The sequence below is a fragment of the Canis aureus genome, chromosome 19 (genome assembly GCF_053574225.1).
Source record: "Canis aureus isolate CA01 chromosome 19, VMU_Caureus_v.1.0, whole genome shotgun sequence".
Lineage (NCBI taxonomy): Eukaryota > Metazoa > Chordata > Mammalia > Carnivora > Canidae > Canis > Canis aureus.
In genome coordinates, this window is record NC_135629.1 from 46,001,538 (window position 1) to 46,013,575 (window position 12,038).

Genomic DNA, 12,038 nt, shown 5'->3' on the forward strand with positions numbered 1-12,038 from the left:
CGAGCGCACTCGGGCCGGGCGGGTGAAGCGAGGCGGAGGCGGAGCCTCGGGACGGCCGAACATTTCCGGAAAGAGCCGAACATACTCCCGCGGGACTGGCGGGCGGAGGATGCCGCGAGATGGCCGATCATGTCCGGAAACAGCCGAACGCAATCGGGTCAGCTAAGCCTTTCCCTAGGCTCGGCTGGACTCGGCTCGGGTTCGGCCGGGCTTTGAGATCCCCGAGCGATTCCGGAAAGCACTGTGCGCCTTCCAGCTGAACTGATGGAACAGAGGCTAAGCCTCCAGACTGCGGAGACTTTTGGAAAGAACCGAGGATGCCTAGACCCAGATAGAGGCCCTGGGAGTTTAGACCCAGAGACTGACCGCCAACTTCCGGAAATTGCCGAAGAATAGATGATTCCAGAGGGCGGGTGAGGCGGCCCCGAGCTTAGGGAAGAGGAGGCGGTGGGATGGGAAAGGAGCTCGCCACAGAAAGCTGAGCTTTTCAGGAAAGCCGACTAGGCCAGGGTTGGAAGCGGTTTCCATGGCAGCCTAGAGCGTCCGGAAACGCTGAACGAACTGCCCCCTTACGAGCGCTAGAACACGCCCAACAGGGCCCAGACGCGACGATTATTTCCGGAAATAGCCGAAGACACTCGGAGGCGGGGGGGCGTGGCCAAAGGTTCCTGGTACTACCCAGAGCTCAGGAAGTAACTGCACTGGAGCTGTGCTGGGTTCAGGTGCGGGTTGGGGGGCAGGGGCCGGCGGGTGGGGATAGGGCACAGTCCAAGCAAAAACCTGTGTAGAAAGGACACAAAGATGGTTTATTTATTTTATTGACACGGCTCAGGGCCCCAGATCAGTGTCTGGATGGAGCTTTTAAGGGCGGAGCTTAATGATGGGTAGTCAGGGAGAGGGCAGCAGGAGGCCAGGGACCTGAGAAGGCATCAGGGGGAAATCTCATTGGTGAACTCCTATGCAGACTTCAAAACCCCTTCAAAAGAAGCCAATTTTCACCCTGTCCCTACCACACTCTTCCCTTACCCCTTTCTTTGCCCCTCACAAATCCAGACATTGGACCTCCTCTTTGTAAGTGTGGGCTTTTATTCACGGTCAGCTCCAGGATGGAAGGAGGGAGCAAGTCATGCACAGCCTTGGTCTAGCTCCAACACAAGCCAGTGCTGGGTGGGGGTCTCTGGGAGGGATGCAGAGTGGGCTACAGTGCCTGCAAAGTGCCCTCACCATGTAGGGCACAGTGATCTTGCCAGGCACCTCCAAATAGGAAATGGAGGCTCTGTCTGTGATGCCCAGGGGGTCACAAAGCATCCTGGGAAAGAGAGCTGGAGATGGGAGTCAGCTGTATCTGGCCCCAGATTCTCCATTCAAGCTCCCTTGTTGACGAGGCCCACCATAGGACCTGGCTGCATGATTCTTTACTAGGTGAGTGTGGGACAAGTCTCCACCCCTCACCAGGCCTCAGTTACTTGTCTGTAAAATGGGGATGACGACACCACCTGCAGCCTTCTCAAGGCTGGCTGAGGGAGAAGCCACGAGTAAAAGCATTTGGCATAGAGTAGATGCTTAATAAATAGTCATTGGGATTAGTTTTGTAAACACAAGGAAACTGAGGCACAGAGTGGGAAAGCCATTTTGCCAGAGCCACACAGGGAAGCCAAGATTCACACTTGGGCTCCATTGCCCCCTAGGTGGGTTTTCTCACTTGAATTTCATTCTAGGAAGGCTGTGACACATTGAGGGATCGCCATAGGGCATTTCAGATACATCATGGTCAAGGGCATCAAACACCAAATCTTGTGCAGGGCGGACATTCATTCCCAGTACCCTCGGGAGTCCTGAGTCTCCCTCCCAGGGCATCAGTGTCACCCTGTGGAATGGATGACCCCTCTGTCTAGATCTGGTAAATTCCTACGCATCCATCAAAGTCTCCGTTCCCACAACCTCTTCTAGGCTGAAGCCTTCAGGACTAGAAGCAAACTAGCAAGACTGGCCTAGGGATGGAGGCTATGATAGTGAGAAGTAGCTTTCAGAATCCAGTCCGTCTTTGAGATTGTTTTGTTTTGTGGTAGAGGGGAATCATTTATAGACTCTCCAAGTCATATCCAAACTGGGCCCGAACACATAAGCTTGCCTGTATCCCCTCAAATCGGTGGGTCTTGGGCCAGGATGGGATCAAGTAACACACAAAAAAAACCCTAAAAAATACAGAAAACCTAGAAAACATGAACATACATGACTTCTCCAAAGTGCTTCCTTCTGAGCCCAGGGGGCAGCGTCTGCAAATGGGGTCCCAAGTGCAAGGGGCAGGACCCCGGCAGCCGCCTTCACAATGGCAGCTCAGTCTACCTATCGCTTATAAAAAGTAATAAATTAGTCGCAGGGATTTGCTGCTATTTACAATGCCACCCTTGTCCCCCATTCCTGCCCCTACGGCCCCCGATCTGCACCAGAACACAAAGGAGGTGCTGTCTCCGTCTTCCAGTAAGGACCGAGATGGCTTCTTGCCTTCCAGGTGTCATAGTCTGGTGGCTCAGTCTCCATCCAGAAGTCACTTCATGGAAAAAAACATTGCACAAAAAATAGCCCCACTTCTAGGCCAGGGAGAGGCCAGGTGGGAGGGATCAGTCCTTCCCGGCAGGTCCAAGGGCTCCCAGCACAGCCTCAGCGCCCTCCACAGCAATCTGTGGTACAGAGGTGAGCGGCCCGGCGGCCTCCTCTGGAGGCTCATCGAAGCTCACCTCCTGCACCGCCTCCTGCTTCTTGAAGGAGTCTCGGCGTTCGGACAGGTGTAGCCGCCGCATGACCACCAGCTCCGAGTCTGGCCCACGGCCGCGGCGCCCCAGCTCCCCATCCAGCCGTTCACCTGAACCCAGCTTGTCAGCTGACTGGCCCCGGCGCAACCGTGGAGACCGGGTGGGTGCGGGCGGGTGCCCGGGGAGGGGTGAGGGTGAGCGGGGTGGGGGCAGAGGCACAGGTGGGCAGGCCAGCGGGGAGGGCGGGATGCTGCTGGTAGACTTGCGGCGGCCGGCCTTGGGGCGGGGTGGTCCAAGCTTGGCGGCCAGGCCATGCAGGGAGCTAGGCCGGGTGTGGCCAGCGGCGGCAGGGGAGGCAGGGCTGCTGGAGCTCGGGGAGACACTGGGAGGGGATGCAGCGTCTGTGGGTGACAGATGAGGGTCAATGTCTCCAGCCTTGAGGTGGGGCCCTGAGACTGAGCGCACCTGCCAAACCCCATGGCCACCCAGTAGTCCTGCTTTTCTTGCCTCATGTTCTGTGTGCAGGCTGTTCCCTTGGCTTAGATCTGGTGAACTCCTACTCATCCATCAAAGCCCTAGTTCCTATCCACCCACTTCTCATCTACAGACCTATCACCTCAATGCGCCAAAGATACACACCCACATCTGCCTCTGCTCACCTCTCTACCTCAAGCCTCAGCCGTAGAGGATGCCTGGTCTGAGGAAAGTAAAGATGGCAGATACGCTCTGCCCCATGAAGTCAGGGTGAGTCAGAGGGATAGCAATTGGGGTGCCCAGGGCCTCCCGGAGGCCTTCCCTGCTTCCCCTTTGGGTTGTCCCAGCCTGCTCCTCCCTTCAGCTGGATGCTAACCCGGTGGGGCTCAGGGTGTCTGTGTCTGGCTGGCTGTGACTGAGGGTTCTCAGCATTGGGCCAAGTCACCATCCTTTCCTGCCTCAGAAGATCTTTCTAAAGCAGACCCCTCTAAAACATGCCCCCTTCGGCTCACACACCCACCATGGCTCCCACCTGCCCACCAATGCAAGCCCAGCTCCTTGGCCTCACCCATCTCCCAACTTCCTCCCTCCCTGGCCTTCCCCTGCTTTCACAACCCTCCCGTCCAGCTGCCTCTGTTCATGATGCTCACTCTGCTGGGTACCCTCTCCTCTGCTCTCACACCTGTCTCCGACCACCTCCAGGCTGCCCTGGAAGGCCCTTCCGGTCACCTCATTTCCTCTATTATGTCATTCTCTCCTTTAAACCCTGGTGGCTCCCTCAATGGGGCCAGGTCACCGGGGAGCACACCTACCTGCTGGGGCATCGGGAGCTGGGCTGCGGCAAGGCGTGGTGGGGCTGGGGGAGAGGCTGTGGGTGGGTGACCCCGGGAGGCTCTCGCTGGACGACAGGGAGTGGTGGAGGCCAGAGGAGAAGCTGCGGCTGGTATGCAGCACAGAGGACTGTTTGGAGATCTTCTTGAAAAGTGATTTCCGCCTGCAGGTGAGAGACCTGATGCTTCAGAACCCACGCCCCCAGCAGCCAACGGAGCTGTGCCACGGGTCCTCCACCAACACTCCAGGGAGGGCCCACCCTGCCTCACCGGTCCTGGGTCTCCCGCCGGCGGCTCCGCTTGCTCCTGCGTGCCATGCGGCCCTTGGCCACATTCTTCCGGGCGGGGCCCACCTTGATGGAGGTGTTCTCCAGGGCTGTGGTCCGCAGGGCGATCTTGTTGCCACTCTATGGGAGGGATGGTGAGGAGTCACCTGGGGGCCTCCCATCTAGTGAGCCACCCACCCACCTACCCACCTCCCTCCTCCTCCATCAAAGCCCCAGATCCTATCCATCCACAAATGACCCATCACCCAATGGGCCAAAAATACAACATCCACCATCTGTCCACCCGTGCAATGAGCTGCCCACCCACCCACCGGTCCTAGGAGCTGTCCAAATAAGGCCCTGCCTCCTGGCCTGAAACCCCCAGGCCTCTGCCCCCCGAGGTCCCCTGGTCTGAGGAAGACGAAGATAGTATGAATATCCCCGGCCTCCTAAGGTTGGGGTGAGCCACAGGGAGGGCCAAGAGTCGGCGCACCCAGGGGGCAAAGAAGAAGGAATATCCTGGGCATAGGGGAGGTGACATGCAAGGCCTGGAGGTGGGACCAAGTGTGGAAATGTGTGGTTCCACGGGGAGAACCACAGAATTGAGAGCTGCCAAGGGGTCACAGGAGCAAACCAGAGGGTAGGCAGTGGGGGCAGATCTGGGGGCCCTGAGGCGTGGGGGTTCTGGGAGCCCCAGGAAAGGCAGTGGGGATACTGTACCTTCAGCAGCAGCTCAACGACGTCCATGTGCACCAGCCCCAGGACCGACTCCCCGTTGATGTGGGTGATGAGGTCCCCGGCTCGCAGGCCCGCCTCCTGGGCAGGGCTTCCCTCCTCCACGCTCTGGCAGTGGGGATGGGGTGGGAGGAGCTGTGAGGTCTGGGACCCCACAGCCGGAGACCCCATGCCATCTGGTTCAGCTGTGGGACCCCAGCAACCAGATGCCGCCCATGCTGTTTCCCTGACCTTGGGGGCTGTTCAGAGAGTGACTGGCAGGGAGGGAAGAGGCTCTGGGCTCAGGGGAGGCGGGACGACATTCCCACTGTGCACCTGTGGGTATGGGATGGGAGCTTCATGCCGGACTGAGGTCTCTACCCCTCTGTCCGTCCCTGTGTGTCTCACCCGACCTCCTCCCCATAAGAAAGAGGGACTGCAAAGACTCAGGTGCCACCAGTTCCCTGCCTTGGGCTCTAGAACCTCGCAGGCAAGAAGTTTGCACTCCTAAGACTAGAAGGTAAAAGCGCCTTGCCAGGGTGAAGCTGGACTCAAGCCAGGTCCTGCTGTTCCTGCTCACCCAGACAACGTGGTGCACAGTGTAGACATCGCTGTCACCCATGTAGACACGGATTGCCCGCAGGCTGAAGCCGTACTTCTTGCCTGAGCTATGGATGACAATGGGGGGCCGCAGGCTGCCACACACAGGGGACGGGTCTCGGCTTGGAGAGGAGTCTCGGGATGACGGGTTCGAGGACAGCGAGCGTGGGGACAGAGGGCTCATGAGGGGGCCGCCGCTGCCATCATCTGCAGGACCAGGGTTGGGAGGGGGTCACTCCCTTGCAGGGACAAAGGTTGGGCGGGCACCTCTCCCCAACCCTCCCACTGAGCTGACCCCTCTGGCTATGCTGCTGCTGCTCCAATGCCCCAAGCACGGTCCCCCCACCTCTCCCTGGGTCTAGCTCCTTCTGTTGGATGGTAGGCCCCAACCGGTGGTTAAAATAGACATGGACAGACAAGCAAAGACAAGGCTGGGTGACATGTGGTACCGGCTGTGATGATGAGCGACAAGGCGGACACTGACGCTGACTTGGGCACGCGGCCCCCGCTGGGGGAGGTCCGAGACTTCTCAGGAGCTGGGTCTCTTGGGCCCCCAAGGCGGCGGCCCCGACCAGCATCCAGGGCCCGTGGTGTTGAGTGTCGGGCACCAGTGCTGTTGCTTCGTAGGCGTGCGTGGCTGAGGGCGGCTGTGTCAGCTAGGGGTCAGCAGGGGTGGGGTTCAGCCTGGTCAACCTCACCACTGAGGAGGCGAAGCCCCTTCCTCCCCAGTCACTGGGCACACCGTTCAGCCTCCTGGCCTTTCTTCAGGCAGCTCCCTCTCCCCCTACTTCCTTCCTGCGCTGCTCTTCCTGGAAAGCTCCACTTTTCAAGTCCCCTCCTCTTAAGAAGCCTTCCCCCACCCATCAGACCCCTATGCCTCCCTTCGAAGTCCCCAGCCTCATCTCCCTCTCCAGTCCCATCTTGATCCAGTGAACTGGGGTTATCACCCCAAGCCTGGGAGTAAAGTTGAGGCCCAAGGCCTCTTGGGACCCCTGGCCTCTTTAATCTTAAAACCTTTATTAGACAAGTGAATGGTCTCTCTGGAGAGCTCCCACTTCAAAACCCATCTCAAATAGTCCCTCCTCTGGGAAACCTTTTACTATAGTATCCCTCCCACTTGGACCTCACCTACCAGAAAGGCTTGAGGGCTTGGGCATCACTGGGGTGGCTGCTGGGGGCGGATCAGGCTCGCCCAGAATGAAGATGGGCCTCTTGGGGCCCGAAGAGGCTGGGCTGACTCCCTCATCCTCTGACGAGAAGGCAAACTTGGGCATTGTGTCCAGGCTAATAGTATTCAAGAGGGATGGGCTGGGGCCCCGCTCAGGCTGGGAAGAGGACGATTGGCAGGAAGAACCAGAAGATGTCCAGGATCTCAGTCTGTGGCAGGGAAGAGCCAAAGTCGCATGTGCCAGGTACCCTCGCCCCGGGACACCCAATCACCCCTAGTGGCCATGTTTTAACTCTCAGCTTAGAAACAGAGGTAATTTGTAAATGCGGACTGAGGTCCTTCTGTGTGCTGGGTCCTTGGTCTGCCCGGAGAATTTCTATCTGTCTTTTAAAAGCCAGCTTCCAACACTCATCCTTTAGCAGACATGGATTATTTTTCTGTCGAGTCTGGTCTTTGAAGAATGAACAGGAGTTTGTCAGCAAAGGGTACTCTGGCAGAGGGAAGAGTGCGAGCAAAAGCCTAGCAGTATGACGGTGCATAGCCGCTCTATGCTCCGTGTGGTTAGGGACGCAAAGCCAGGGGGCCACGTTGGCAGGGCTCTGACCCACTGGCCCATGTGTCTGACCCTTTGCTCCTGGGGCACTGGGAAGCTTTCTCCCGTGTTAGATCCTGTGGTTCCACCTCCCAGCAGGCTTGGAAGCTGGATCTGCTCACATTCCCCGGTCCACCTACCGGATCTCCATGCTCATGCGGCGGCCACACTCGCCCTCGCCGCTACGCTCCCAGCCTTCCTCCCGGTCCTCACTGAAGCTCCGTTCGGCGAAGGTGGGCGTTGGCTGGGCAGCCAGGAACTCGGAGCTGCTGTAGACCTGGCAGCAAGAGATGACAGTAAGGACAGGGAGGCAGGCAGCCACACCCCTGGGGAAGAGCCGGCTTCGCTGGGTGCTTCCCTGTGAGTCACTTCCTTCAACCCATACTTACCACATCCCTAAAAACAGCAGGGTCTTTGGCCCACTGTACAGATGGGGACACTAAGGCTCAGAGAGGCCCTGCTACCAAGAGAATAATTAACTCGGCCATAAAAAGGAACGAGGCTCTGGGACGCCTGGGTGGCTCAGCCATTGAGTGTCTGCCTTTGGCTCAGGGCATGATGACGGGGTCTGGGATCAAGTCTCGCATTGGGTTCTTCCCAGGGAGCCTGCTTCTCCCTCTGCCTATGTCTCTGCCTTTCTCTGTGTTTCTCAGGGATGAATAAAGTCTTCAAAAAAAAAAAAAGGAACCAGGCTCTGACACAGGCTACACTGTGGATGAGCCTTTTGAAAGCATCGTGCTGGGATCCCTGGGTGGCGCAGCGGTTTGGCGCCTGCCTTTGGCCCAGGGCGTGATCCCGGGAGACCCGGGATCGAATCCCACGTCAGGCTCCCGGTGCCTGGAGCCTGCTACTCCCTCTGCCTGTGTCTTTGCCTTTCTCTCTCTCTCTCTCTCTCTCTGTGACTATCATAAATAAATAAAAATTAAAAAAAAAATGTAAGCATCGTGCTGAGTGCTGAGAAGCCAGACACGAAAGGCCAAAGTATGTGTAATTCCACTTAGGTGAAATATCCAGAGCAGACAAATCCAGAGGCAGAAAGCAGACTGGTGGTTGTCAGAGGCCAGGGGAGGTAGGGAAGGGCAGTGACTGCTCAGGTGAACGGGGACTCCCTTTGGGGTGACAGGAAGGTTCTGGAGCTAGACAGAGGTGATGAGCATCTGACATTCTGAATATACTAAATGCTGCTGAACTGTACAGTTTAAAATGGCTAATACGGTAAATCTTATATGTATTTTTACCATAATAACAACAAAAAGGTAGAAGGCCCCCCGCACAGAACATCTTGCAACGTTTTCTAGGTGCTAGATACGTTTCCTGAGTGCTCAAGGGGTCTAGGGCCCTGGGCCCACCTTGCTGAACCGGTGGGAACAAGACGAGAACTGAGGGATCTCTGTGGATGACTCCTCGTCATTGGTCTCCTCATCCTCAGAGCCCAGGTGGCGGTAACGTTCCGAGCGTGCTGCAGGAGGAAAGGCACATGTAGACCACCTGAGGCCCAGAGGTGGCTGCAAAGGCTGTGGGCTGGTGTGGGGAGGGTGTCCCAGGAGAGGAGACACTGTCAGGGCAAAGGCATCGAGGTGGGACCCTGTCTGGTGTATTTAGAGACCACAGGAGGCTTGAGTGGCAGAGTGAGTACCTGGCAATAAACCGCAGCTGTGTCCCTACAATGTGTGGGATCTTGGGTGGGAATGCTTGTGTCTGCCCTTAGTATCCTCACCCTTGATGGGTCACCTAGAATTAGGTAATACTGTGCATCTTAAAAGGATGCTCCCCATTTTTCAGAAGAGGAAACAGACGCTCAGAGAGGACTGCTGACATGCCCGAGGTCACACAGCAAGTTCTGAAGGTGGTGCTGGAAACCAAGGGTGTTTCATCTGTTTTGCTGGAGCCCCAAGCGGGCAGAGGAAGATCTGTCTGAGCGCCCCCCACAGTATCAGAGGGGCTCCCTCCACCAAACACAGCAAAGCACCCCACCCTCCTGGGTGATAGACAGAGCTCTGTTCCTGGTCAGGGCTGGACACTCCGGAGGCTGAAACTGCTAGGGATGCCACACTCAGTGCCTCGGTTTCCCTTCCCACAACCTAGGAGGATGCGTGGCCTCCTGAACCCAGATGCACAGGAAACCAGCCAGGGGCACAGCTGCCAGCAGACATGCTCTCATTTCTCAGAAAGTGCAGGAAGTCAGAAGCTCCAGGTCAGGGCGAGGTGCTTGGGTGGGGACCCTGGCAGTCACCCCCCCTCCCTGTCTCAGGCAATTGTGGGACAGCAGAGCCCGCCCCCTCAGTCCCCACTTACTGTCAAAGTAGCTGGTGTCATCCTCAGCTTCGAGCTGTGGCACAAACTCAGCTTTGTGTCGCAGAAGTCCAGCCCAGTCCAGTGTCCAGAAGAAGGGGTGCTGCTTTACCTCGTGGGTGCCACCTGCAGACATGCCCAGCTCAGCCCTGCGGGTCCCTGTCCCCATCGCCCCCTGGGCCAATTATGAGCCAGAACTTGGCCAACACATAACCATAGAGACGACGAAGGGAGCAGCTGCTGTCTCAGAGTCTGAGACAGGGACAGAGCTGGGGCTGGAACCCAGGCCCTGATCTTTCCTCCAGTGGATTCTGAGATCCCACCACCCAGAGAAACCCCAGAGTCCTAGGAGGGCTTCCTTCCTGGGCCTTTTCCATGCATTTCTACTCCATGCAGTAGAGCTGACAGTGTGAAGGCATCCTATTTCCCAGCCTCACGTCCCATGGTCCTCTCCAGCAGCTGAGTTTCCTCATGAACATGACCTTAGTGGCTGCGTGAATCTCAAATAATCCCTTAGCCATTAATTAGGTGGCTAGGGAATTCTGAACAATGGGATCCACAGGGCCGGGCCTTTGAGGACCTTAGGACACAGGTCATGGTGACCTAGCAGGCTCCCATATTCAGCTTCAGTGCCCCTTGTCTACATCAGCCCCAGCTACCTGTTATTTCTTCAAGGTCTTATGCTAGGTCCTGGTGAACTTCTATGGATCCTTCAAAACCCTAGCCCCAAGTCCCCAAGATCATGTAGCCTCTCAAGAAGAGCGCTTGTTTACCCCAGCCCCCCTCCCACCCACCTACCCCACTCCCCATGTTCACACACCAGTGCCCAGACGGTCCAGAGGGCTCTGTCGAAGCAGCCGGGTGATGAGGTCCTGGGCATCAGCTGGCAGGGCCTCGTCCCCTTCTGGCCACATGATCTCATCTAAAATGAAGAGAGGGGAAAAAAATTAAATAAACTAAATAAAGGAAAATAAAGTAAGCGTTAAAGTAAAATAAAATAAATAGGAGAGGGAGTGAGAAGGCAAGGATAACCCTTCGCAGCCCCTCTAACCACCTCCCCTCACTCACTGCACACCAAGCCATCGGCCTCCTCTGTTCCTTCAACACACCACGCTCAGTCCCACCCCACAGCCTCTGCTCTGGCTGTACCCCTCTACCAGGCCCCTACCCCATCTTCCACTTCTGTGGCTCCCTCTTGAGACTCCTCTGCGAGGCCTCCATGACCCCCCTCCCCCATTTAATGAGGCCCACACCACATCTGGAACCTCCATCCCCTCCCCTCTTCCCGCTTCTCCCTGCCTTGCCTTTTTTTGTCTCTGATGTTCCGTAATTTGCTTATGTATCTCCCTCACTGTCTGTCTCGCCCTTGGCTGTGTACCCAGCACTCGGTCGGGGCTAGGCACACTGTAGGTGCCCAACCCACACACAGAGCTGCTCCCTTCCCTGGCACAGGTGGGGAAAACTGCCACCCAGAGCCCCAGGGGGGCCTAGACTCCATGGTGGGGGAAACGCACCACTGACCACCTGGCCAAAGAGTTCCTCTGGGGTATCTCCAAAGAAAGGCACACAGCCCACCAGGAATTCATAGAGGACAACACCCATGGCCCACCAGTCCACTGGCTTCCCATAGCCCTGGCGGAAGATGACCTCGGGTGCGATGTACTCAGGCGTCCCGCACACCTGGGTTGGGCAGAACAGGAAAAGGAGGATGGCCTCCGACTCGAGAGGCCACGGCCAGGCTGGGAGCAGGGATGGAGAATTACGGCGGGGAGCGGGGCAGTGCATTTTCTCCTCTGTGCTGCAAAGTTTCCCCGTGTCCTGAGGGTCAGGATCTAGACAGAGGGAGGCGGTCCCGCACCCAGGGCCACCTGCCCACCCACACACCTGCTTGTCCACGAACTCCCGGGTGTCCTTCTCGATGTGGCCCTCATAGAGGTTGGTGGCCATGCTCATGAGCCCAATCTTGGACAGGCCGAAGTCGGTCAGCTTGATGTGGCCAAGTGAGGTGATGAGCAGGCTGTGGGGGGTGGGGGATGCATTCAGAGCTGGGGGGTCACTCATGCCACCCCAGAACTTGGTGCTATCCCAGGCGGGCTGGGGTCCAGCCAGGGCAGCTTAACTCCCCACAAGGGATCTGAAAGCACTTCCCCAACACGGGCACATTATCACAAGATCCAGTAGGTCTTTCAAATTTGGCAAACATCTTGGTGCATCTACTGGATGCGTCTGCTATTGCTACTGAGTACCTACTGTATGCTCCACTGCTCAAATATAAATTTTCCTGAGAATCACACCATCTCCCCACTATGCATTAAAACATCTGAACACCTACTGGGTGGATCTATTATA

At 57.2% G+C, this 12,038-nt stretch overlaps 1 protein-coding gene and 1 long non-coding RNA gene across 21 annotated transcripts in view; one reads left to right on the forward strand and one right to left on the reverse strand.

The window, feature by feature from the left end:
* Nucleotides 1-10: 10 nt before the first annotated feature.
* Nucleotides 11-8,110, forward strand: LOC144290310 (uncharacterized). The gene is made up of 3 exons (XR_013358041.1): nt 11-2,913; nt 3,361-3,497; nt 4,228-8,110. It is a non-coding gene; the product is annotated as an uncharacterized LOC144290310 (long non-coding RNA).
* MAST3 (microtubule associated serine/threonine kinase 3) overlaps nt 801-12,038 on the reverse strand; it is a 39,108-nt gene continuing 27,870 nt past the window's right edge. For 19 of the 20 annotated variants that reach the window (XM_077859415.1, XM_077859414.1, XM_077859408.1 and 16 more), the window contains 13 exons: nt 11,574-11,706; nt 11,204-11,369; nt 10,510-10,611; nt 9,693-9,815; nt 8,747-8,856; nt 7,538-7,674; nt 6,770-7,014; nt 6,087-6,293; nt 5,618-5,844; nt 5,044-5,166; nt 4,328-4,464; nt 4,040-4,221; nt 801-3,154 (listed from right to left, as the gene is read on the reverse strand). In XM_077859415.1, coding sequence (XP_077715541.1) covers nt 2,622-3,154; nt 4,040-4,221; nt 4,328-4,464; nt 5,044-5,166; nt 5,618-5,844; nt 6,087-6,293; nt 6,770-7,014; nt 7,538-7,674; nt 8,747-8,856; nt 9,693-9,815; nt 10,510-10,611; nt 11,204-11,369; nt 11,574-11,706 — 2,425 coding nt within the window. In that variant the 3' untranslated portion in view covers nt 801-2,621. The remainder of the gene's footprint in view (nt 3,155-4,039; nt 4,222-4,327; nt 4,465-5,043; nt 5,167-5,617; nt 5,845-6,086; nt 6,294-6,769; nt 7,015-7,537; nt 7,675-8,746; nt 8,857-9,692; nt 9,816-10,509; nt 10,612-11,203; nt 11,370-11,573; nt 11,707-12,038) is intronic. The other variant, XM_077859417.1, reaches the window with a different exon arrangement.